General features: G+C 41.8%; 2 protein-coding genes across 3 annotated transcripts in view; one reads left to right on the forward strand and one right to left on the reverse strand.

Annotated features, from left to right (window-relative positions):
• The first annotated feature begins 5,155 nt into the window (after window positions 1-5,155).
• On the forward strand, window positions 5,156-5,951 carry LOC121187613 (uncharacterized membrane protein C3orf80 homolog). The gene has a single exon (XM_041046937.1). The coding sequence runs from the start codon at window positions 5,166-5,168 to the stop codon at window positions 5,823-5,825; it is 660 nt and encodes a 219-aa protein (XP_040902871.1). The 5' UTR covers window positions 5,156-5,165; the 3' UTR covers window positions 5,826-5,951.
• Window positions 5,952-9,427: 3,476 nt separating this feature from the next.
• ift80 (intraflagellar transport 80 homolog (Chlamydomonas)) overlaps window positions 9,428-25,468 on the reverse strand; it is a 31,762-nt gene continuing 15,721 nt past the window's right edge. The window contains exons 9-20 of one of the 2 annotated variants that reach the window (XM_041047349.1): window positions 18,001-18,180; window positions 16,541-16,659; window positions 16,150-16,224; window positions 15,433-15,596; window positions 15,278-15,342; window positions 14,134-14,269; window positions 13,873-14,020; window positions 12,991-13,162; window positions 11,352-11,441; window positions 10,979-11,151; window positions 10,652-10,775; window positions 9,428-10,132 (exon numbers count right to left, since the gene is read on the reverse strand). In XM_041047349.1, coding sequence (XP_040903283.1) covers window positions 10,022-10,132; window positions 10,652-10,775; window positions 10,979-11,151; window positions 11,352-11,441; window positions 12,991-13,162; window positions 13,873-14,020; window positions 14,134-14,269; window positions 15,278-15,342; window positions 15,433-15,596; window positions 16,150-16,224; window positions 16,541-16,659; window positions 18,001-18,180 — 1,557 coding nt within the window. In that variant the 3' untranslated portion in view covers window positions 9,428-10,021. The remainder of the gene's footprint in view (window positions 10,133-10,651; window positions 10,776-10,978; window positions 11,152-11,351; window positions 11,442-12,990; window positions 13,163-13,872; window positions 14,021-14,133; window positions 14,270-15,277; window positions 15,343-15,432; window positions 15,597-16,149; window positions 16,225-16,540; window positions 16,660-18,000; window positions 18,181-25,468) is intronic. The other variant, XM_041047351.1, reaches the window with a different exon arrangement.

Below are 25,468 nucleotides of genomic sequence, written 5' to 3' on the forward strand. Positions count from 1 at the left end.
AAAATAAAATAATTCAGAGCCCTCAGGAACTGTGTGGGTTCAGGGGCCACAGAAGGACGTGCCCTGGGATGTAATGTAGGCGTTTGGTAGGAGGGGCGCAAATGAAGGCCATAGTCTAGTCACCTTCTGAGACGCAGACCCCCCCACCCCTTCTTTTGGAGTGACTCAGCGGAGTAGTGCGGAGGCAGGGGGTCAAAAATCCCCTGCCCTCCGCCTCCACTCAAAACATGTGGGAACAGGAAAACTTTATCCTATATATAACCTCCAGGTGTCTGTGTGGTGTGAGTGTATATGTGTGTGAAACCAAGGAACTGAGTCATCTGCAGCTGGGTGTTGGTAGAGTTATCTTATAGGGAAAAATGAGGTTGTCCTTGTTCTTTGGCTTGTTTGGGGGGGTTAGCAGTCTAGGAAAAGCTGTGTGTTTGTCCCCTAATGATACACACTCACCTCCCTCTGATGAGAACTTTCCCCATTAAATCTGACGTTAACTGTGTGTCAATTATATGGGAGTGAAATGCAGTAACTTCAAAACTGAAAAAAAAGGGCAAGACAATGAAAAGAGTCAGTTGACTATGTTTGTGTAATTACAGTAAGGTCACTATGAATATAATGCCATGTTCTGTTCTCTCAGCTAAATAATGACACAAAGTAAGACTAAAATGTCTGTCCTAAATTAACACTTGATTAAAATATAATTCCTGACATAGACAGCAGTAGAGTTATGTCTGTGGAAGGGCAGTATTGCCAAAAGATTAAGAGACAGCGGTTGATGTATATCTACATGAATCTTTCCTGGCAAACTGATGTTCCCATTTGAACAGAAAGCAACAGTGCTGAGTCAAATCACTAAGTGCTCTTACCCTTCAAACCTGTCTAAATGATAGCAGTGTACGATCATCATAAAGCCTATCTTATAGGGGTATTCACCGTAAAGTCAAAAAGCACAGCTCAGCACCAGCCTTCCAACTCATCAGATTTATTAAGAGCACTGAGAGTGATTCCCCCTGAGACAGAGAGAGGGATTTCACCCCTCTCTCTCTCTCTCTTCTGTTGAGGATTTTTTTGGGGGGCCTCTAAGAGCAGTTTTTAAGTCTTTCTTCTCAAAGGAAGTTTGGATTCTGATTCATCTCCAAGCCAAAAACTACACAACGCTAGGAAAACAAGCCACATAAAGGTAACAGGCGCACACTTTCTTTCAAACATATTTGCTAGAAGTGACCACATCCACACGCTTGTTCAGTATGGCTGTGAGGAAAAGCACAACATTTACACTATGCAGCGTTTTAAACGAAGTCAGTCCCATGACCTGTGTCACATGTCATTCCTTCTTGCCTCCATTTGTCAGGTACATCTTTACCACATTTTGTCCATGGAAGGCATAAATGGGAAAAAAATGCTCAAAACTTCACAAGGACACCCACACAAACGAGCTAAAAGATAAATATAGTTGCCCCATAGTCTCATCATACACACACACACACACACTCAATCCCCTACACTTAAAGACCTCTGAGCCAACAGAGCGATAAGATTAGAGGAAGTGCGTGGGTGTGAAATAGCTGTGGTGTGGGACTTTCTGGATTCACACAATCTACACTGACTGCAGGCCCTGCTTTTTATTAGAGTTCAAGCTGATGGGAATACACAGGCACTGATGACACCCACACACGTATCCTGCAATTCTGGGTCCAAAACTGCAAAGATACAGTATTTACACGCAGATTAAACAAGCACTCATCCTAAACAGTCTGCAAATTCTGACATAACTATCCTCATACATGCTCACACACCAAGAGATTATTTATGCAATGTATGTGTAGACACTAAAAGGTGCTGTGATACTATTGATTATATATCACGACAATATGTCACATCATGTAAAGATCAGATTGTTTCAGCAAGAAAAGAAGCTGCAGAGGCTGAAGTCGGTCTCGAGGCAGTAACCCTGAGGTTGTGACTTCTGCTCTGGTGCAAACAAAAGCGAAACCCAGAACCATCAGTGGATCCATTAACAAAGCCCGTGGCCTAACAAGGCTTTCTTTGTTTCATAATTAATGCAAATATAATAACCGTGACATTGACCGTTGGGCGGTCCGTACATCAGCGTCTCTGACAGATGAAAATGAACGCTGCCATTCATCATTACGCAGGCCTAATGGACCCCATAAGACTGAATTATTAAGCACAACACAAGAGACCTTTGTGCCAGATTAATGGAAGCATACAGCACACCACATTTATTACAGTAATATACTATAGTCAGTGTGTTATCATTTTAATTGTCAGCCATACAGGAGGCTACATCTTCAAATTATTGGGTTAAGTGAGCAGAGTTGCCTTTGTGTTGCCAGTGTTAACTGATTTGTTGTGAATAAACTTCTCACTGTTTCATTCTACACTCATTCTACATCTGTCTACAAGTATGTAGGTTTCTGCCTTTTTGCCTCAAAGACTCACCAATGTCATTACATGTGGCAGAACACAGAAGCTTCACTTTCTGTAAACATACTATGCATTACAAGAAAAAAAATCAAATTTGTCCTGTATTGTTTCCTTTGGGATGTAGTTGGTCTCCAATTAGTTTGATGCGTTTTCTGAAAGCTTCTCCTAGATGGACGGAGAAGAAGAAAGAGTGGGGGAAGAGAGGTAAAGAGAGAATTTATTCAATCAATCTTACTCACACAAGAACAGCACTTTGTGGTGTATTTCAGGGAAAGAGGGAAAATGAGGCAGGATGTGGTGGGTTAGAAACAGACTTGAGCAAGAAAAATAGAGAAGGAAGATAAGTAAAGAAAAGGGATTTAAAAAATATATATATTGTCATCAAATTCTTCAAAAAATAACTGAATATTATGTACTTTATATATGTATATGTTAACATCATAACTGCTTGCATGGGTGTAAAACCAAAATGGTCTCAGGTTTCCCTCAATACTGTGGAGATTGTGGTAATTTTCTACTTTCCAGGCACTGTAGAGAGTGAAAGCTGTGATCAAAAATAGCAGTTGTTCCCTATACATGTCAATAAGAACTCAGTGAGTGGCAGAATAGCAGAAGTGCTGGGAAAGCCCTCAGAACAATGGACTGAAAAGGCTTTCTGAACTCAACTCTCAGAGCCAAGTTCCACAGGGTATTGATTGTGTATTTGTTTATTTGGTTAGAAGGGTGCCCTGCGATCACGTTTCCCTAATTGAGGCAGATAACAGAAAGAAATACGATGCTGCATAAATTAGGTTGCATGATGCTACCCTTCTACTGAATTTCGCATCATAATGCCCCAGTAATTCGATTTGGTGTATTGTGCATTAGGCCTTGTTTAGGAAAGAAAGGAATACAGACTGGCTATTAGTGACAAAGAGTAACATAAAGACATGGGGGGGGGGGGGGTGTTCCTGTAATTTAAAAGGATTCGCCACATAATTTACACCATGAAGACTTGACAAAGACTGTCAAGGCTGTATCTCATCACTAAGATCCCCTTTCTTTAAAATATGGTAACAGACTGTAGTCTTCTCTGTTCTTTCTTAATATCATAAATCCTATTCACTGAGGAAAAGAAGTCATAATCCTTTCAGATCCAATAAGGACGCATGGCGTTGAAAAGTGACCTTGGTCAGTCTATATAATCACTGCAGAACATTATTTATACAGCCACTGATTCATGAAGCAGACTGGTTTAATTAATCAGTTAATATTCAGTATTTGCAGATCAGCTTACTGAGCTGTCTGTCATTCCTAAATGTTAACCAAAGGGACATCTTTAGTGTACATTAACACGTTGGGCGAGGAGACTATCGTTTAAACTGGAGATTTAGTTTTATGGTTATGTTCTTCAATGCTGCAGACACATGGTTCTTTCGAATTTTGCTGGACTAATGTGAATCCAGACACTCTTCTAATGGGGCCCATTACAACCCACATTGCAAGAACTATTCATTTTTTATGAGGGGGTAGATCTGTTGGCGACTTGTATCAGGGGCATTCACCCTTATTGGTTACATCTGGCACTGTGTACATGCAGGATTCAGTGAGTGTGGAAGTTTAAAGCATGGTTTGACCTTTTGGGGACGATCGATCATGAACTGGGGTCTGGGTACTTTGAGGGATCCTTTAAAGGGTTCCAAGTCCCTGGTTGCAGACTAGAATTGAGAGCACTTAAGAAAAAGTTTGAGGTACTTAAACTTTACTTGAGTATTAGACTTTTCGCTCCACTGCATTTATTTGACAACTTTAGTTGTTAGGTTATTTTATATATCAAGATTTTACATTCAAAACATACCACCATCTTAAAAATAAGTAAAATATCACTATTAAAGATTTAACTCCCACACAGCACACAAAATAGTTAATTAGCTACACTTCAGCTAATTATAACAGTAAAATGCAACTTCCACATTAATGTATTAATAATATAATATACATTTTGTAATACTCACAGGGACTATGTTCTCACAATGAATACTTTTAAGTGCATTTCGATCATAACATTTTACTTAAATTACATTTGCAGGAGGTTTACCCATTATTGAGTATTTCTGTATTGCACTAATGTTACTTTTACTTAAGTGCAGGATTTCAATACTTCCTCCACCACTGCAGAATGAGGAGTACATTATTTTATCAGAGCCCAGTATATGGATTCCTCAGTCTCTCATGTTTGGTTGTCACCCCTCCTCTCAGCTGTATGTAATTTTCAACTGAATCTTACCAAAAAAAACAAAAAAAAAAAAAACACACACACACACAAATCGTGGGGCTCTGCAGGAAACTTTGCTCTTATTTGATAAGGGGTTGTTGATATGAAATAGTTGGGGTCACAAGCCACTTGGGAAACATAAAAAACATATTAAAAAAATGTCTTCACGTAATAATGATGTAAGATTATTCATAATACTCAGCCTTGCTCTCTCCAGATACTGATGTTGCTCCACTCCTATCCTCCATACTACAGCAGACAGGTCGTCCTCGACGGGGGAGGGGGTGGGATGGAGGGGGTGGGGGGCACCTGCTGTCCCGCTCCTCGTTGCAGTGGCTGTGAGAGCACATGATTACTGCACAGCTGGAAAGAAAGGCAGACCTGTAACACCTTATCGGACTTTGACATTACAACATCACACGCACGGGAGACGCAACGCGCATCAGTTTCCATCCCGGCTGATCCAGACATGATGCCCCGTCTGCCGGGCGGCGGCAGGACATCGTGCAGGACCACTGGCACGCTTTTGTCGGCGTGTCTGGTCTCCGCTTGTCAAGCCCTCCGGAGGTGCGGGGAGGTCCAGTGCGGCGATGGCCAGCAGTGCTGTCAACCCATCGTCACCGGCAACGGAAGTGCCACCTCCACGGTGCGCTGCTGCAAGCTCCCCATCCACGTATTCTTCGACAATGTGGGCTGGTTTACGCGGAAGCTGTCGGGCATCCTGATCTTGTTACTGCTGTTTGCCATGGGCTACTTCATCCAGCGGATCATCTGCCCGCGGCCCCGCCGGCACCAGCACCACGACCGCAGCGAGGAGCCCTCCCTCTTTCACGGACACGCATCAGCGTCCCAGGACTCCCTGCTGGACCGGTACCCCGAGTACAGCCTCGGGGACTTCACCTCTCCGTACCTGCCAGCCTACGACGAGGTCAAATATTTGCCCACATACGAGGAAAGCATGCAGGAGATGCACAGAGACCGATCTGATGACAACTTGCTGTCGGAAAATGAGAGGAGCGGTCAGGGCAGAGTGAGAGCAGCAGGACCGAGGGCTGGAGACCAGAGACGGGATGTCCTGGAGGTGTCAGAACAGCAACACAGCCCAAGGACATCTCGAAACTCTGTCTGACGGAAAACAGAGATCGGGCAAAGATACAGAGACAATATAGTATTCTTATTTTAATATCATCAGGGTAATTATCTTGCAGAGATACAAACTCAAGTGCAATTATAATCCTGAATGTTAAGAATAAAGGAGGAGGCTGAGATGTATGAATGTACGTGTTTTGTAAGATTATAGGGGATTACTCGCCTTTTGTATGCAAATGGCCGCTTGGGTTAAGTGAAGGAGATTATAAAGTAAGCGAAGGCGGCTGAAATTGACGCTCTTTGTGTTGGGGACAGCTAATTTGGCTCCGGTACAATCGCATTAAGTTTTACTTCAGCACCTCAATTTTAAATGGCACCGTGAAACATTCAGTTTTTCTTCTGTCACATTCTCGTCCTAACTCTTAATGCTAAATATTCTGTTGGACCTGAAAGACCTCATATTCTTTTATTAATCCCTTATTTCATTTGCATCCAAAAGGAAGAATATTTAGATTTTTTTTCCTCAGCAACCTGCAATGTGGGCTGAAAGTGGGAGTGAAGGGGTGAATATCAATTTTAATACTTTCTGAGGCACACATTTTTATCAGCCAACTTTAGGGCCATTTCATTTATAACTTATCAGCATGAAAGCAATATTCTCTAGATCTGACACAGGCATGCACACACATACACTTCACTGGGAGCTGGCAGATGAGCATTTTATCAGTGAGCCATGTCTGATATGTCTACTGCAAAAGCTGAAGCCACAGCAGATACATGTAATTAAAAAAAAAAAAAAGCTCTGATCCTCAGAGCCTTGCTGCCCAAGGCTACATATATCAGTGTCTCCCAGGTTCTGAATTCAGGGAAAACAGTGGCAGAGATTACAGCTGGCACACTGATATGGTGTAAGCTGCCAAGAAACAAAGTTGTATTTTGATGATAGCATGTCAGACAAGATCACGACTGCTGCCCCCAAGCAGAACTAACGCAGTACAGTTTAGACCAAGCAAAGGAAAAGACAAAAGGACATCTAACAGGAAACAAGGGGGAGACAGAGACAGGAGGCAACGTGGCGTAAGGATACAGGCTGAAAAATATCTTCAGATCTACTTGTATGTTGACCGTAAGTTTGTAATTGTCCCTTGCTAATTTGCATTTTCGTCTAATGAAGCAATAGGTGTCTTTTTTGCAGCTATAACCGAAAATCAGGCTGACACTACACACACCTCATTATATCAGGCTTAATGGCCTGTTTACTTGGATTAAAGCTATAGGTATATTTGCCATTAACTTTCCATTAAAATGTCTAATTATAAAATTGAAAAGGCTTTAAGACATTACTTTACTTAGACGTTATCTGGGTGTACGGTAAACAGCCACACTTGCCAAATCCTCTCTATGGCCCAGACTTGGCCAATTATTATCACGATTCACTGACTTATCATTTGGCTATATAAAAAGCCACAGAATAATGAAAAATGTCCATCATAGGTTCCCAGTGCTCCAGAGGAGCTTCAAATTGCTTGTTTTGTCCAAAACAATGATCTTCAGGTTACCACCAAGGAAGGCAAAAAAACCCCCCTGCAAATATTTACATTTGAGAGGCAGGATCAAGTGACATTTTAGCATTTATGCATAAAAAAATAATTAAATTAAATCAATAACATTTCAATTAAATTAATTGACTATAAAATCCACTATACTGGTTATCCGAAAAGCTCAAGGGTGGTTATCTGTATTCAGAAAGACCAAAGCATACTTGTTAGAACATTATAATACCAGGCAGTATATCAAAGCATTCTTATTCACCTCAATAAGCAAACCTTCCATCAAATGTTTAGCCATTAAAACATGGAAGAAGTTGTTGCCAAAGAATCTCTATCCACAAAACTAGACTTTACAATTAGAGACCTCAAACTCCTCTAATGCTCCTGACACTAAAAGTCTGAGTGTGATTGTGGTGGCTTGTAATCCAATACTGCCAGATCATGATGGCAGAGCCAATAGTCAACACTGATGGCTTTCCTTTCCAGAGGGAAATTTGTGGGTGGGTGGAGTTTGCTCTTAAAAGCATTAAATCCATGCTTAAAACCCACTGATGGGTGGATGAGGTGAAGTGTGTGACCCTTAGATGCATGAAGCCATGTATGAGAGCTATTCAAACCATAAGCGGTGTGAAAGTTGCGTTTCTCTCTTTCTACTTCACCGTCATTACAGTTCATTGTGAACCGGGTCACATATCTAGGCTCCAGAGGGCAAAACTAGCCGTCTACATTTCCCAGCATTCAACCTAATCAGACAATATAAAGCTGGGACATCCAATGTCAACAGACAGGGCACTGATATAGTTGGCTTTCTTCTCCTCAAATGCACATATGACAAATTCAAAAATATCCTGTATGTGCACAAACACTCATTGAAACATGAACAAGGACAAACATGGGGACAAATACACAGTACACACACTCACACAAAATGCTTTTGGTGTAAGCAACATTAAACAAGCAGAGCAGATCAAATATAAAGGTCAAATCAATGAGCATTATCCTCCTCATAAATTCTACATTATATCCAGGAATTGTATTTTTGGGGGAGCTGAATTGTTTGCCCATCAATTTAATATACGAGAACTTGCAAGTCACTGAAGATGTGCATACAGCTCCGTGGCTGAATAAAAGTACAGCGTCTATTTGGTATTTTGTAGTTTCAAAACTATGAAATATTTACAGTCTGTTTATTGTTGAGTCGTTACCACTGAGAACCAAAAGTCTGAAGACTGGCAGTCTAAATGTGACTTTTCTTACTTTGCAAATGAGGCTCAAAATGTGTATAAGGTTAAAAGGGAGTATGAATACAAATATGAAGACAATACACATATTTATTTCAATCCTGACTTTCAATGTGTGTGGCCATTCTCGGTAGTAATGCATGTGTAACCTGACTCCACGCTGATAAGCCTTTTCATAGATTAATGGCGTTTGGTCTGGATGACCAGTTTATCACACAGTGAGTAGGCTTAGAAAGAAAGTGGATGGAGGCAGTGAAATAAAGAAGAGAAAGACAGTGAGTCAGAGACATACTTAGGCCAGAAGTTGCTAAAAGTGCAGGGGGAAAAAAAGCAATAGCGAGAGAGAATGAACCCATTGATAGATTTTCCTACATGTACCGTTTTCTCTGATGTTTCAGCATCTGCAGCCACTCACAGTTTCAGGGATTACGCCGATTGTTTTCTACCATATCTGGCCACATCATCACGATATGATCTAGCAGTTGTGTTTTGGAGAGCCTTGAGGCAGATCTTCTCCCTCATTCATCCCTCCTGGGCCACTAGAGGAGACGGATAGGCTATATTGGTCCGCCGATGTACTGGCCTTCTGCCATCCAGGGGGTGGAGCTGCATGGCAAGCAGTTGGTTTCACACCTCAGCAGAAAAGGAAATACAAGAATAACTCAAAGAGAAGCACATACTGTAGATATATATTGGACTGTAAAACACACACGCAGCCTGAAATACCTTTTGGGTCTATGTACAAAGCTGAAAAAACATTTCAAAGATACTCTGTGATCTTTGTATAAAACCAGTGAAGCATCAAGACATTAAAGGAGCAAAGAAATGTAAGAGAGGATATTTTGGCTGAATACGTACCGTATTTTGATCTGTTTTATTAACTGACATTCTTTTTAATGTTTACAGAAGGCAATGTTTTGACTATATAAACTGTAAAAATATCTATCCACATAAAAACACAAAGTCAAACATCAGTGACAAAAAAAAAACAAAGCAATACATCTGTGCATAACTGAACATACCAAGTTAATTTTGACAAATGGAAAAAGATAACGCCCAGCTCCGAACGACACACTGAAATAACTGAGAAGCTGATATGACAGAAAGGCCATAATGGTGCCGTTGCTGAGAGATACGGATACTCTTATCAAAAGTCAAATTATCTACCCACAGTAACAGAACGCCATGTACAATGTTGTGGAAATGTTTTATGTTACACAGCACATGCCACAAGACTGTAGTGTAGGAGTCAAAGTCAAGTGTCATATTCTTCATGGTGTTTTTTTACTTGAAGTTTATGTACTTGTAAATAACGGTGGATATGGAACCTTTTTATTTTTTAACCCTGAGACAGTGCCAAAACACCTAATATGAACCACATGTCAAAAACACATCAGAATCAATTCCTGCAAAAGTTGCTGTTGAAGAGAAAGTTCCCCTGAACATTAACATCGAGAGGCCAAGCTGCTCCTGACAGAGGCATTAGCAGCTTTCTCTCTTTCTTTAGACAACTCCATCTCTATCTTTGCCTGGATTTTCTCCCAGTCCACCTCGACCTTGCAGAGAGACAGAAAGAAAAGATTAAATGAGCTTAGACTGTATTTTGTTGTAGGACTGATAACGCAAAACAGCTTAATTAGAAAAATTACAGCACAAGGCAGGGATCATGCTAGACTCCTGTAAAGTGCGGCATGTTTTAATGCTTCTCCCCCCGATCCTGATGACATTTGTATTTTCTGAGGCACCCTACTAATGCTCATCCACGCTATCTGTGAGACTAAACCGCTCTGGTGGTGGACAGCAACAACAACTTTTAGACTTCCCTATATTTCTGGTTAAGCTCCGCAGGCTCTTCTCGACAAGACTGGACAGCAGAGAAAAAGTCAAAGTTACTATCCTTAAAAACTTTTTCTTCTAGATGTGCTCATAGTGCATAAGCAGCGCATAAAAAGAGGATGAGCTGAAACCCACTGAAAACAATTAGAAAAAACATCCTCCGGTGCTAAAAATGAATCCAATTTGATCACAGCCCAAATGAGTTAATGTAGTGCAGCAGACAGGATGGCCTTACTTACCCCTTCAGCATACTGCAGGAATCTCTTATTGGTCTCCTTCCTGCCAAATTTGTGTAGGAATTTCTCCCTATAGGCCAGCACGGTGTCCACGTGGGTCTTGTGTTTGACCGCCAGCTCCAGCGCCCTGGACACAATATGACAACATAGATACACATCCATCCTGTGAGGACAAACATGCTTCACCTTAACTCTCAATCAAACCTAATTTTGCACTCTTCTCCTAAAATTAACTGTTACAAGTTAAAAAAAAAAGCATCCACCAAAATTATGTGTACTGTCCCTTTCCAACCAGCTGTACCTTTGCACAAAGAAATACTTGAGTTGTACCTCTCCCAGTTGAAAAGGTCAATGTTGATTTGTATGGCCTGGTAGATGAGACCAGCATGTAACAGAGTGGCCTCAGCCTCCTGAACCTGACCACTGAACATCAGCAGGTGGGCCAAAGACGACTCCTTAGATGGCTGCTCCTTTATAAAGTTGATATACTGCACCCTAGGTAACTGAAAGAAGAGAGAGGGAGGGTAAGCAGGGGAAAAAAAAGATTGTAAATGAGATACCCTGTAATTGGTCTTCATGGCTTAATTCTTCTCTTAGAATCATTGAAGTTCTAGTGAATTCAATTGTGTTTGTGTACCTGTGTTGGAAGACCTGGCACAAAACTGTATTGTTAACTGAATTAGCCATTAACTAATGCTCTCACCTCTCCAATGGCAGCATAGGCCATCTCCGCTGTGGTCAGCTCCCTGTTTGCCATTGCCATACCAGCAAGACAAGCCCACAAAGACTGGTCCTAAAGAGATGGGGACCAGAGGCAGTGAGCATCTCTAAATGACAACATCTCAGCATCTGACACAATGACCTGGACACTAGCTTTTGTTTGTGTTTCACATTTTCTATTTTCATGTACTTTTACTATATATTCATTTGTCCACATATGTATATACCAATTATTAGATGTTACTTAACCTCATATTCAACCATGTTGTAATATCTAAGAAGCGCAGGCCAGTGACACAGTCATGAAGACAAGTTTGTAGCTCTTTAAATATCATTTAACTTTTATTTACATTTTCCTAAACGTTTTATTTGAAACGCAAAACCGTTCTAGCTAGCGATGATCAAGAATATAGCAAAGTATGACCGGGACGGCAGATTAGAAGTAGTGTGAGGTATGTGTGTATGAGTGAGCATAAGGGAATGAATGTGTCTTTATAGTCCCTATTATGGCCTGTTCATATCCTGGCAGGCCCCATTGTAGTCACGCTCCAAGTCATTAAGAAAACACGCATGGAACACACAAAAACAAATATAAACATAGACACAGACAAACATAGTTTGCAGTACATAACATCTATGAATGTAAACAAATGTGTCACCACTTTATTCCATGCAGCTGCGTTCATTAAAGTCAAGCCTTAACCACCATTTGGCCGACAGTTGAGCAGACTTTACACTAAAGTCACCACTCACCACTGTAATTCCCCCTTTAATCAATGTCCATCACTAAGACAAACAACTCTAATCGGAAACCACTCCAGGAAACAACAAATAACACTGACAGTCACTGCCTGAGGTCATAAACTGGATACAACAACTTGACTACCCAAATCATCCTTAGTGTGTCTGTAACGTAGTTAGATTAATGTCAGCTATTGTATATTATATATTCCTGTATGTGTGTATGGCTCTAAACTATTACATGTATCAACTCCAATCAGCTGAGGGCTTACTGACAACATCGACTGTGATTCTGGGAAAAGCCACACTGCCACCAAACTTTTACCAGAAGTAGAGGGGGGAGGGGTCAAGGAAAAAAGCTCTTAAAACCAGTGCCTCGCTCTCCATCCCTTTTATCCCACCCCCTTCTTGCTACTAGCGTCCATTTCTTCAGGGTTGTGGTTATTGCATCATTGCCCAGGCAGAGACACAGTATTGCACAGCGTGTGCATATGCGTGTGGAGAGTTTACACATGCATGTAGTGGAGTGTGTATTTATGAGTGAGGTCTAGGGGGGCTAAATCCGGTAAATGGTGTCACCAGGCTAATTGAAGGCTAATTAAAGCCTGCTGGTCTGGTCCCATAAACCTGTCTACTACCTTCTCATTTCAGACTCTGTCTCTCTTTTATACATACATGCATGCGTGCATGTAACACACACCACAGGATTCTGGATTTTTTGGATCTTTTTTTATTTGGGAAACTTACATGTAAAGAAATTCTTTGAATGGGTATACAACTACTAAGACCAGATGTCACAGCAGGAATAAACTAAGTTCGAACTGAGAGTTTGTTCACTTGCACAATTAGTACACATTAAAAGAGAAATGCTGCTAACTTACCTTGGCAAAACGGCAGAGGCGAAGTGCATCCTCCCAGCGTGCAGAGGTGCTGTATTCATGAAGGAGGGCTAGGTAGGGAGGTACACTGCTGTATACCAGTGAACCATCTCCTTGGCGTAACGTCACCTTAGTGCCAACATAACTCAGAATGTGGGGTGCATGGCTGAACTCACTTTGAAGAGGATGAATAAACACACATTAGAGTTAGAACAAACACATGAATAGAACAATAAACTAACTGATCAAGCCTGCACATTTGTTCTCCTATAAGAGCAATGTATGATGACTTAAAAAGAACTGTAGAAGTTAACTACAGTGAGCCATAAACCACAGTGAGGGGGCAACAATTAAAAGAAATGTAAAGTAAGTACAACGTTAGCACAAATAAAAACAAATCTGTGCAACCAAATGTTCAGATTAGTGTACCAGAGATATGCAAAACTAGTCCAGGACTGCCTGTATAGATGTGCAGGCAGTCTGCCTTAGCACCTCCTGCGCTGGCTGAAGCTGAGGACTTTCGGGCAGGAAGCACTGTACAGTCTGACAGCTGCTGGCAAAAAGGAGTGCCTAAAGCACAATGTGTTGTACCTTTGGGAATGAGCTGGAAGGTGCAAAAAAGCTGCTTCTATCTCTCGCCTCTGCTCTTATTTTACATCTTTTCCTACTACCTCTCCTCCATGGCTGTTCTGAGCTCAGATGAAAATTGTCAAGGCATGTCTGCACTCTTTGCTCCTGGATGCTTGTAACGGTGGCCGGCTTCTAATTTTAACATAACCTACTGCTTCTGTGGTAGTAACCCACTCATCACTCTAGTGAGCAGTATCAGCCATTCAAGCTGAAGGGCCAGTATATAAATGAGTGCAAAGGGCTCTGAATATCTACCTGCCGTCCTTTATGTTTAGTGTTTTTGGCAGCAGTTCCTTGTCAATGAAGACAGCACTCGGGTAGTACCACAGCGTGAACTGGTTGTCTTGGATTCCAGACAGGATGTTAGCAGCATCATTCCATGCCATACTGTGAACCATACTACCTATAGGATAAAACACATTTACAACAATCTCATTCATCCAATCTCAGCTATACTTATGTATAAAAACAAAGAGAGTCACTACACTTCTTGCGAAGTGACTTCCCTCCTCTCACCAATTTTGCAGATTTTGGGTTCTCGCCCAAGATGACGAACAGAAGTCAAGTAAAGGTCACGGTTCTTGTCAATAAGGGCAATCTTCCTTTCGGTGGATGGGCCACACTGGTCCAGAGCTATCTCCACCACCTCCAGCTACATATTAATATAGAGACACACACACAAGCACTAAGGTAAGTGGGAACAGTGGAGTGAATGATGGAAGGAGGACAAAAGATCAGGAAAAGAAAAGAAAAGGGGGAGAGTGGTTTGTACCGTGACCCAACAGTCGTTCTGCCAAGTGTGTGTGTGTGTGTGTGTGTGCGTGTATGAGTGAGAGAGAGAGAGACATCGAGCGGGTATATGTGTTTGTGAACCTGCATGCGTGTGTGTTTCTGGCCAAAGCCAGCTGGCCTTGTTGCAGTGTCTTGGAGCTGTGGAGTACTGGCAGACAAAGCCATGCTGACAAACAGTAACTACTGCTACCTCTATTTCTTTTCCTTCTCCTCTAATTCTTTCCTTCTTTTTGTCTCTTTCCCTCCTAGTTTGACCTCGAAGCCCTTCCCCCATTCTCTTCCAGTGTCTTTATTGTCTCTCCCCCCATTCTGGATATGTTAGTATATTTTTAGCACAGACACTCACTCTGAAAAGACTGTTTCCCTCAAACTACATCTGTTTAGATGAAACTTGTTGAATCATCAGGGGCAAAAAATTAGCCGCTACCTTTAGCTACAGCTTAAAGGTTGCTGACAAAAACTCGGCATCCACATCAGCTGATTCATACAGAAGACATGGAAAAAATGAAGGGGAGAGGACTGTAGAGGGAGCGAAAACCATACATTCACCAATAGAAGAGGATACCAGCTATTTCCCATGACCCACATCATGAGGTCACTATGTCAACAAGCATCCAGCACCACATATTTTGTAAGGACAGACAAATCGATTTCACTGTGCAACTTTCCAGTGTAACGCAGTGATGAACGCAATGAACACAGCTTTGGCATGGAAAAATGGTTATTAAGGTTACTAAGCTTATGGACAACTGGCTCCTGTATTTGCAGGAGCGGTTTAGTTGGACAAAATTAAAAGAAATTTTACAGAATACAAAAAACTTCCATAACTAGCAACTTCACTACTCTATAAAGCCAAAGCATTACCCACCTTGTGGGTCAAAGGCTTCCCATCGCCAAGGGCTTTCCCAGTCAGGGCATCAAAGAGAAGGATGACTGGTGAGGAAAAAGGAAAAAGGAGCACAGTAAAAGTCCATCCTATTTATAATATTTATAATATTGTAATAGTCACAGAGGTTCCCTCACCTTTTTCATCACTCTTATCTCGGACAGCGATGGTGTCATTACTGAGTGAGACACCCTGGGCATTTAGGATGTCAGCTGTCATACCAGGGAACTTGGGGGAGGAGATCAGTCGACCCTCGTAGGAGAACGTATACAAACCTGCTCCATCCACAAGCAGAAAGTGTCTGTGTGGGGGAGACATGAGAATGCAGTGGATGAAAGAAAGATAAGTGTATTGTATATTTATGATTTTATATGTGGGTGAGTGGGATAGCGTGAGGAGGGAAGAGAGGGAGCCAGGAGTGAAATGAGATAGATGAAATGTTAAAAGAATGAAGAGATGACAACATCTAATGAACTGGCACAAGCAGGTAATTTAAACATGTATTGCACATTAACACAGCATTAACTTACTCAGCAAGACTCATCGAACCCAGCTTCGATTATGAAGTTGAGTTGAGAATGGCCAGTAATCCATTTAGCTCTATGCTGAGTGTTAGCAACACTGCACTGGAGTATTGCACAAGAGCTTCTCCATATTAATCTAATTACCCCCAGTGATTTCACTCTCTGCCTTATTGTATGACAGGGCAGGCTAAGCTAGAGCACAGCACATGTGTGTGTGTTTGGTTGGCTGCTTGACGAATGATAGATGTGGAGTAATGAAGGATTAGCAAAGCTGATAGACAATCAGTCTGTTCTTTTTCTTGTTGTACTGCCCTTGGAAAAGAAACTCACTTCTCTGCTTGCATGATGAGGCTAACTGTTCCCTCCTTCAGGTCAAAGATGAGCGGGGTATTCCAGTTCCTTGAGCTGCCACAAATAAACCGCACAAACAGACGACAGCAAAATCAGTGAAAACACAGACACCTAGCCCAGCATAGTAAAATGCCTCAGCTGGCATAAGTGCAGAGGTGAGAAGACCACAGAAACAAGGCCAAAACAGAAAGCGTTTTCAATTAAGTTAAAAAATATTAATGCAATACCGATGACAACAGAGTGGATACATCCACAGTGAGAGACAAGGGCTGACAGAAACAATCATTAAATATACAGTAAGAAAAAACTTGTGTGAATAGGGGATGAGAAGGACCAGAGGAGATGACGAAAGGAGGAAAGGGCCACTGACTTGTAGACATAGCACTGGAGGGAAGTGGCAACCACCAGGTGACCGTATGCAAGCGAGGCTTTGATGACTCGATCTCTAAAGTCCAATACGTCCACTGCATCGTTCATCACATTCCTCACCTGAGAAAAAAGAAGGAAAAGAGAAGAGTTACATTTAACAAGTAGGGACGAACGAAGTTCTCAGAAATTACTGAACAGGAAAAAACTTTATACAACTGAGCAAATACTTTGCATTTATATACGCAAGCAACAAAGGGGAGATACTGGCTTTACTAACATAGGTTTGAACACAGTCATGTACACAGGGGAGTGTATTTATTCTTAATATACACAGGAAACAGTCTACAGTATGTCCAAGTACACGCAGGGCAAATGTGGTCAGAGAAAGACGTTTTTACTGTTTCAAGCAGTGGTTGGTGCTCATTTTTTCACCTGCATAGATAAATACTTCCTTCTAGCTCTCTCTGTGAATGAATGAACGGGCCTTTTCCAGCACCAGGTGAAAGGTGGGGTTATTTTTACAGCTTTACAAATCTTCCTCCTCTGCTCCCTCCAGCAAGCCAAATTTACATGCAACACAACCAGGAATAAAAAACATTTGACCGCAAGGTGGTAAATTTAGCTGGCTGATTCACAAACCACTGGCAGATGTGCACTTTTAAAACGGACTGCGAGGAGGAGAAGGGGAGGAGGGAGACAGAAAAGCGCCTGCAAGGCTGAAAATAAATGGATGATGACCCAACTTTGTTTGGTTTACACAAACTGCTCTTGGTAAAGATGTCTGTGGCAAATGAGTGCACGTGTGTTGGCACACATGCATGTGTATGACCTTGTTTCTGTAGGTGTGCGTGTGTATCCCCGCCTCAAAGTATACAAGTGTGTGTGTATACGTACATTAGGGTGTGTTAACCGCATTTAAACACTACCTTGTGGTTAGAATGAGTTTAAACAGTAGAGAGTGGTGGAGCAAGGGAGGCAGCTAGACAGACTGGTCATTGTCATTGCAGGGCTGCACACTGGGAGGGTCCTACTATGCAACAAGCCGAGGCCTGGGAAGCATTTCGTTCTCTACATTGTGTACTCACTCATTTCTGTACAGTCTGCCTATGGCACTGCAGTATTTATCGATTCTATAATTATAAAGTTTTTGCAAAACTTCAGCGCTTATGACAGAACAGAAATCAAAATGGGCTTTGAGCATTATTCTTTTGTATATGCGTATAGCTGTGAAATTTGTTCACGTGAGAGTTACTGGATTTTTTTGTTTGCTTGTTTCTTCCTGTTTCTGGCATTGGTTTGTATGATATCAGACTTTTATCACTTCTTTTGTTTCATCACATAAACCAAAATTAAACAATGAGAGTCCCTAGATGAGTCAAAACTGACTTTCTATAAGGTTTAAAGTTAAACCTTAAAAAGATACTTAAATGTGGATGTGTGTGTGTGTGTGTGTTTTTCTACCTGCATAGTTCTCCTCTTGGTAAGGGTTATCACAAAGTTCTTCCACTCCCAGCACTGCTCCACCAGATGGGCAAAGATGACATGCCCATTGCCGCAGGCCCCAGCCAGCTGGGTGCCGTCTGCAGACCAGGCCAGGGTGAACACACTGCCTGTGTTGGGCTTTTCCAATGCATAGGACCACTGGAGGGAGGGGGCAATGGCAGAGAGAAAGAGCAGAGAGGGAGAGAAAACAATATGGTTAATGGATACAGATATTTATCTACACTCTTAAACAATTACCTGGGGGACAGCTTAGGAACTAAAAACAATGAGAAGTTTAGAGGAGAGAAGCGGTGACAGTGAGTGAGTGTCTATATATGTGTGTGTGTGTGTGTACATAATGTAAACTCTGCTAGAAAGACAGGGGCCCAGTCAGTCAGTCATTGAGCTGTGATGACCTGTGAGAACTGTTAGACACTGAAGGAGTGCTCGGTCCTGCCAAGTCCAGCACTCGCGCTCGTAAACATACACTCTGCTATCCTCATCTATTACATACACGGGGGGCAGGGGTAAAGGGAGGAAAAGGAAGGGTTTATACATGAGCCCCCAAACTGAAGCCAAGAGCTGATTAACAAGACCTCTCCTTTCTTTTTATAAGAAAAGGTTTAAAAGAGGTGCAGTCTGAGACGGAGGGGGAGAAAGAAAGAGGATTTTTTTCCCCTTGTCCGCTGTGCTGTGTCAGCCAAACTCTGCACTGACTCTGACAGTCGGTGATGGTGAGAGACACACCTGAGAGCTATGCAGCCTTTTGCAATATCTAAGACAGGAACACTTCTCCCATCTTCCCTTGTTTCCCTGAAGTATCCCTTTTCTCTATGCAATCCTCTCTTTTTTGTCTGTTTCCAGTACTTTTTCCCGCTATTGTCTTTCCATACTCCTGTCCCTGAAGTCTCCTGTGGAGTATCACAACAGAAAAGCAATTTTTGAGCTTTGATTCAATGTGAATCAGTTGAGACAGTCTGAGTTCGCCAGCAGATTAAAGTTTTCCGATTTGTTCTTTTCCAGGACGATCTCTCATAAGGCCAGGCAGAAGCTAGCAGTGGAAGGAACAAGTTTCTTTCTCATACAAATATCATTTGCTGTTGCTTGCTGTGGACACTGGGCATCTTTCTGTTATAACTAGTGCTAATCTTCTCACACAACACCCCCATCCACCACCACCTTCAACCTTCCTCATCCTCCCCTGGCCTTCCTTGACCTCCCTCTTGCCTTGGGTGCAAATGGCTGGCTGATGTGAGCTGGGCTAGGGGTTTCTCTGCTGTGATCTTCCACACAAATGCATTCATTCACACTGTAAACTGCTTATGAAGGAAGAAAAATGCTAATGTTAGCCTAGCGCTGCCTGCTTGCCTGCAATGGAGAGACAAGTGTGGTGCACCAGGCCAAGTGCTGCGGTGAAGCTTGGAGAAAAGGCCTCAGTGTGTTCGCTGCCTCATACACATGCAGCTGCGGGATGTGAGGTGTGGCGTTATTTCCTCTCCATTGCCTTTGACAGGACTAGAGGTAACAGTCAGCAGGCTACAGGTTACAAGCCCGCTGCTTTGATCTCTCTCCCTCTCCTGGTCTGTCTGTCGGCCTCATTCACACACTGCTCAGCTGGTTTTAGTCTGCACCCTCCCAGCAGTTAATGTCATATCAGGACCCAAAATAGTTGCAGGAAAAAACAAGACCTGTACAGCTATGTGGACAAGGAATAGCTTGTTAAAGTCAAATTGATTGCTATTTAACTTATGTTCCCTCCCTTCTCACTTTGATTTCTGCAGCTCCAAGCTTCCTGAAAGAAGAATTAGCCTTTTTTTAATGTATAAATACATCCTTTATATATAAATTATTTTTCTCTTTTCCAAAGCTGAGTGGAGATATGCTTGCATGAGCTCCACAGCCAAGCAGCTTGGACCAGCGTCTACAATAATGAGAGATCTCATCTATTCTTCCACTAACATCTTGAGATGGCCCGCTCTGTGTTAAAGCACCCCAGGGGGAAAGGAAAAGGGAGGGATGGAAGAGAGAGGGATGGATAGATGGGGGGTCAGAGATGCAGCTGAATGTATACACCAGACTGTAATGAAGCAGGACATATGATATCAGCCCAAGGAACGCTGCTGGATCCATGCTTACCTAATGCTTTTAACACATTGGGCCATTTGACTCCTTCTAGAGCCAGCCGGCAAGCCAGCAAGTGAGAATGCGTGTGTGTGGAAAGGGGGGCTGTCTTTGTGAAGTTCTTTTGTGCATACATGTCTGTGTGTATGTAGTTGTTGTATGAGAGAAAGCAAAGATGAGATAAAAAAAAAAAGTGTAAATGTAGTAAGTGTGAGAATGGATGGAAATAAGATAACAACACATCAAGATAATTAAAGTGTGTGTGTACAAAGAGAAATAAATGAGACTTAACATTTCCCTCTTGTGAGTGTCCAATGTCTGTTTTGAAGGTGGTGTGTACATGTGTGTAAAAGAGGTGAAAATCCTGTGGCTTGTCAGAGTTGTCAGCCAGTGTCTGACTATGGGACACAGGGGGCAATCTTATTGCTCTCCAGAGATGAACGGACTGGGCCAGCAGAGGAGAAACCTGGGACATGAAAACCTTTTCCAGAGCAGCATTCATACAAGATTGCTGCATCTCTCCTTCCTTGATCTAACTTTTTTTTTTTTTTTACATTTTTTTCCTTTCTCTCCTTACAGGTGAAGAGTTTAGATTTTTGGGAGAAAAACAGCATCAGGAAGTTTTTCAATGAAAATGACAAAAGGAGAATTGACGACCAACTGACTTAGGGCATGTCCACACTATGGCAAATACACCAATAGAGAAAAAGAAAAACTAAATCTCTTCTTCTGCGTCCTTTGTTAAGTTGGTAAACTACAAAATTGTGTGTTATGGTCATCATTTTGTAGGTGTAGGACAGGCACAGTCTGGTTATTTTTCTTGGTCTCAACAAGCTGAACATCTGTTCATAATCAGTTATTTTATTTCAGAGTAACCGAACACAAATAACTATTTTATGGTAGCAATCGCCTGAGAGCATACACATAAAGACATATCACAACACCTGTATTGTATAATCCGCATGTATAAAGAACAATCAAAGAATGTCAGGGTAATAGAAATTTGGAGATATTATACAGTGTAGAAGAAGGGAGTAAACAGAAGTGCAGAAAGAGTGTATGAAGGCTAAAATGAAGGTTTAGGAAGAGAAAGTGGGATATGGAAGGTGGGTCTGGGCCTTCATCTCACTGGAGTCCACTCTCTGGTCACTGAACCCTTTCTGTCCATAATGGGCAGTTTTGTGGGCAGAGACAAGGTGGCGGACATGACGTGTAGTTCTCAGCTGAGCCCTGGGGAGAGAGGGGGAGGCCCCTCAAACTTACAATGAGGTTATACACACAGACTACATACATACAGCAGCAATGCATGACTGCACATGTAAGTCTGGGCTCACATTGTGATGCAGACAGAAACGCACACGCCCACACATGTACTTGTGTCAAAGACATGGCAGGAGACCAAGGCTTGTAGTCTAACACTTGTGATGATCACTTTGAATACCAAGAAAAACACCCACACATGCATCCTGTGTGTGCTGACATGTGTATGTTCATGTGACTCAGACACACAGACGTTAGTTGCATGTAGGTGACAAGCCCTGGAGTGCTGAACTGGTAAAATGACCCTGAGAGATGCTGTAGTACCACAAATTTTTACTGAGTAATGCTGTTCTAATATCTACCATCCCTTCACCATATTTGGATGATGATGTTATTATCTGAATTTTTGTGTTTCAGGGGAAGACCTAAGTGATGATCCACAGACTCTGGCTGTGCACACACGCATGTGTATGCACGCACATCCAAAACACATCCAACCTACGAACGCACATTATTCTGCAGGAGTGGTTTGAAGAGTTTGACATTTTGATAGTTTTTCTACCGTGAAAACTATAATCCATTGTAACTTACATGAAGCAGACCACAGCCAATATATATCTTCTTATTACATCCACCTGTGAGGTCTACTGGTGAGAGAATCTAATACAAAAATATAGATGTTTTGTGGAGCACAACTTTATCAAACACCCTTATTTTAACTTGCTCTGGAGAAGGTTATGTGCAAGACTTGATTGAAACAACACACACAAAACAAGTAAAAACTGTAAAAACTATCTTGAAAACATAGCACCAAAACAAGAGAGAAGCACACAGACTGAGAGGGAAGCAGGGAAATATTAAAAACAAAGTCAAAGGAGAAAATGAAAGTGTGTGTCTGTGCCATTGGTTTACCCCTTCCCCCTCTCTCTCTATCTGCACTACCTGAAACAGTGCTCTGGTCTTCATGGCCTGGACTGAGGGGAGTGGGGGTTGGCAGGGGTGGAGCTCGGGCCAGGGAAAGGGTTAATGACACATGTCTGGACTAATGGCTCCCAGTGGAGCTATCTGCTGATTCAGCCCCATTACTTCACAAGCATTAAATATGTCTGCCCTGACCGCTCCATGCTCCCCCCCAGCCCTAATGCAAGTCAACAACATACTAATCAGAAGGGGGGCATGAGATTTCCAGACTTTCTGTGCTTTTCTAGCCCTTCATCTCTGACACTCCTGTCACATTGAAGCAAGCATCTAGGAAAAACTTGTAACTGCCATTAGTGTTGATGGGTCAACCTGAGTCCGTGACCCTACTAAAAATCCTGGATTTTATGCAGCTACAGCACTGCTGGGCCTTGGTATAAAAAGATGAACATGAAGTATATGTAATACATAAACAGTGTAGTACAATATAGACTATATGTAGTAGATATTATATTGCACTAAATACTGACAATGATCTGGAATTATATCAAATTCCACTTCTCTGAATGGCAGCATTGTTTGAACATGAGTGTCAAGTATCAGTTGTATGAAATTACATGGTGTTACATGACAGTATACACTCTGTAGTGTAATGTCTGGCATTTGAATCACCAGTGCAAAAACAACATTGTGTCATCCACTTTTAATAACATGGGAACACAGTGACCCATTATTTACCAGTGACCAACACTGTGGTATGATTGATCAAAAGTGGGTTTAACATGTTCAACCTCCCAGATCCCATGAAAACTTTATTTCCTAAATAAAAGAGAACAAAAGAAGACTTACAAAATTTAAGTACATGGTTAATGACTATTATTTCTTTGAAAATAGGGCCACTGACAATTAAAGCTGCACATATTTGGTAAAATTTTGAAACGGTTTATATGTTGTAGTATATATAGCCGAAAAAGTATGAAAAACATTTTTCCAATATCATTCAACCCTACTTTTGACCATCTATCTGTGACTGTTCTGTCATTGTTTAGTCACACATTTCAACATGAAATAATTTTGCTGAAAGTGGTAAAAGTTCTGATTTATCTTATTATTACACAACATATATTGCTGCCAAAACCCCATTATTGTTCAAACCTATAGTAGTGTGTACACTTTGCACACTAATGAAAGGAGGGCTGCTTTCAGCACTGTTTGTCACTGTGCTAGTGGGATAGCGGGAGCTAGTGGGACCCAACCTAGTCCAGGGTTAACAGTCTTACATAAATCAGAACAGATGGCAGACTCTCTGCAAAGCCAGCTGGCTTCAGTTTGCCCGTGTGTCTGTGTGCAGGACAGGACCTGGCAGTGCAGGTACAGAGTGTAACTCCCTGCACATAATAAACACAACACACATGTCTGAGAGTAATGGACACTAGACATATACAGGCAAGTATCGAGCCATAAACAGACACAGGGTATACATGTATGAAAATTCTGACACAAATCTACTCTTCAAGACAAAACCCTTTCCCCAGACTAATTCTAAAAGATGAAAAAGTGTTAGAGGGTAAAACTAAAAGCAAAGCCATCTGTTTTGAGGAGAGGAGGAGGTGGTTTTGGATGAGGGTTCATCAATCTCTCAGCAGATTAGGAGGCCTTGTAAATGTCAGCTTGCAGTGACCCCTCCATGGGGGATGGGGTTGACTATAAGAATAAGGACAAGCTGGGCCTATGTCCAGGATGGGTCAGACCAATGTGTGGGAACTGCTCTCGCTGTGAATCGATGATCCAAATCAACACACCTTTTCTAGAGATGATGGTGTTACTATGAACTGAATTACCTGTAAATGAGATTTCATGTTTAACTGTGGAGTTGCAGTTTTACTCAGCTGCCAACCTTCTGTCTGTATGTCTGTCTTGTTCTGTCTTGCTCTGTATTTGATGTCCTATACTGTGACGGTTAATTCTGTGTTGCTAAGTAAGTAATCAATATGTTTATGCAACAACACAGTGCTCTCAGTCTTTTTTTTTTAACATACACAAATAAGTTGAAAAGAATAACCTGAAGACAAATCATTTATCCTAGAAGACTGCTCAGGTAATTATCAAGATGTTCTTTGGGAGGAAAATGAGAAGCATCTAAAGCACTGTGCTTTATAATAAAGCTGAACCCCCTGTATCAAATTACATATTATCAAACTGAATAAGGATTTAAGGACATAAAAAACAGCTTTCAAATGTTCCATGGCACCGCATAGTCTAAGCTTCTGTGATCACACAGATTAACACGCACACACACACACACACACACACACACACACACACACACACACTACACAACACACAGCCAACACTCACAAGTCACCTGGGAGGTGCTGGCCACCTAGATACAAGGCTCAGGTCTAAATGCAACTGTATACAAGAAATCTATTGTGATGCGAGACATAACTTTAAACTCAAACTTTAAACTTTGATGCAGTACCTTCGGCAAGTTTATAGGGAAATTAGCAAAAAACCAGTCCTCTAAGGAATTTGTAAGGCTGTGATTGCAAAAACTACAGCAAATTCAATTTTTAAAGTTTTTTCTCCCACTTAAAGTTTTTTTTCAGGGGCACATGTCAAACAGCAACAACATCCTGGCAAAAAAACAAACAAACAAACAAAAAAAAAACCAAGTGTGTGCATATGTGCAAGTGTGAGTGTAAAAACAATATATAATGTAAAGTGCAAGATAAGCTAAAAATGGAATCTTATTGCAATGTGCTGCACACAGTGCAAATTTCCAACTGTTAAAGTACCCAATATACACTAAGTGAACTTGCCAGCACTTACAGTGTTTTCTCTGCCTGCTGCACAATAAACCATTTGCATTCTCTGACTCTGCAAAAACACACAATAACTATAGCTATCGTATAAGCCCATTTCTAAATATAGGCCAGTGAGAGGAGCGCCGCAAATCTCTGTATTGAAATACCCACTTGGCTCAACTATAGAGATACAGAGGCTGGGCCTGGGACGAGTGTGGAGTGGCACAAGTTGGAGCTTTGGCAGTGCAAGGGGAAACGGAGAGAGGAGAGAGAGGGGTGGGTGAGTGAGGGCGAGCAAGAGAAACTAGAAGATAGGGAGAGAAAGAAAGAGAGAGAGAGAG

Source organism: Toxotes jaculatrix, chromosome 9 (genome assembly GCF_017976425.1).
Source record: "Toxotes jaculatrix isolate fToxJac2 chromosome 9, fToxJac2.pri, whole genome shotgun sequence".
NCBI lineage: Eukaryota > Metazoa > Chordata > Actinopteri > Toxotidae > Toxotes > Toxotes jaculatrix.

Excerpts from the sequence above, each read along its gene's own strand:
- LOC121187613 (XM_041046937.1), top strand. The coding sequence starts at position 5,166 with ATGATGCCCCGTCTGCCGGGCGGCGGCAGGACATCGTGCAGGACCACT.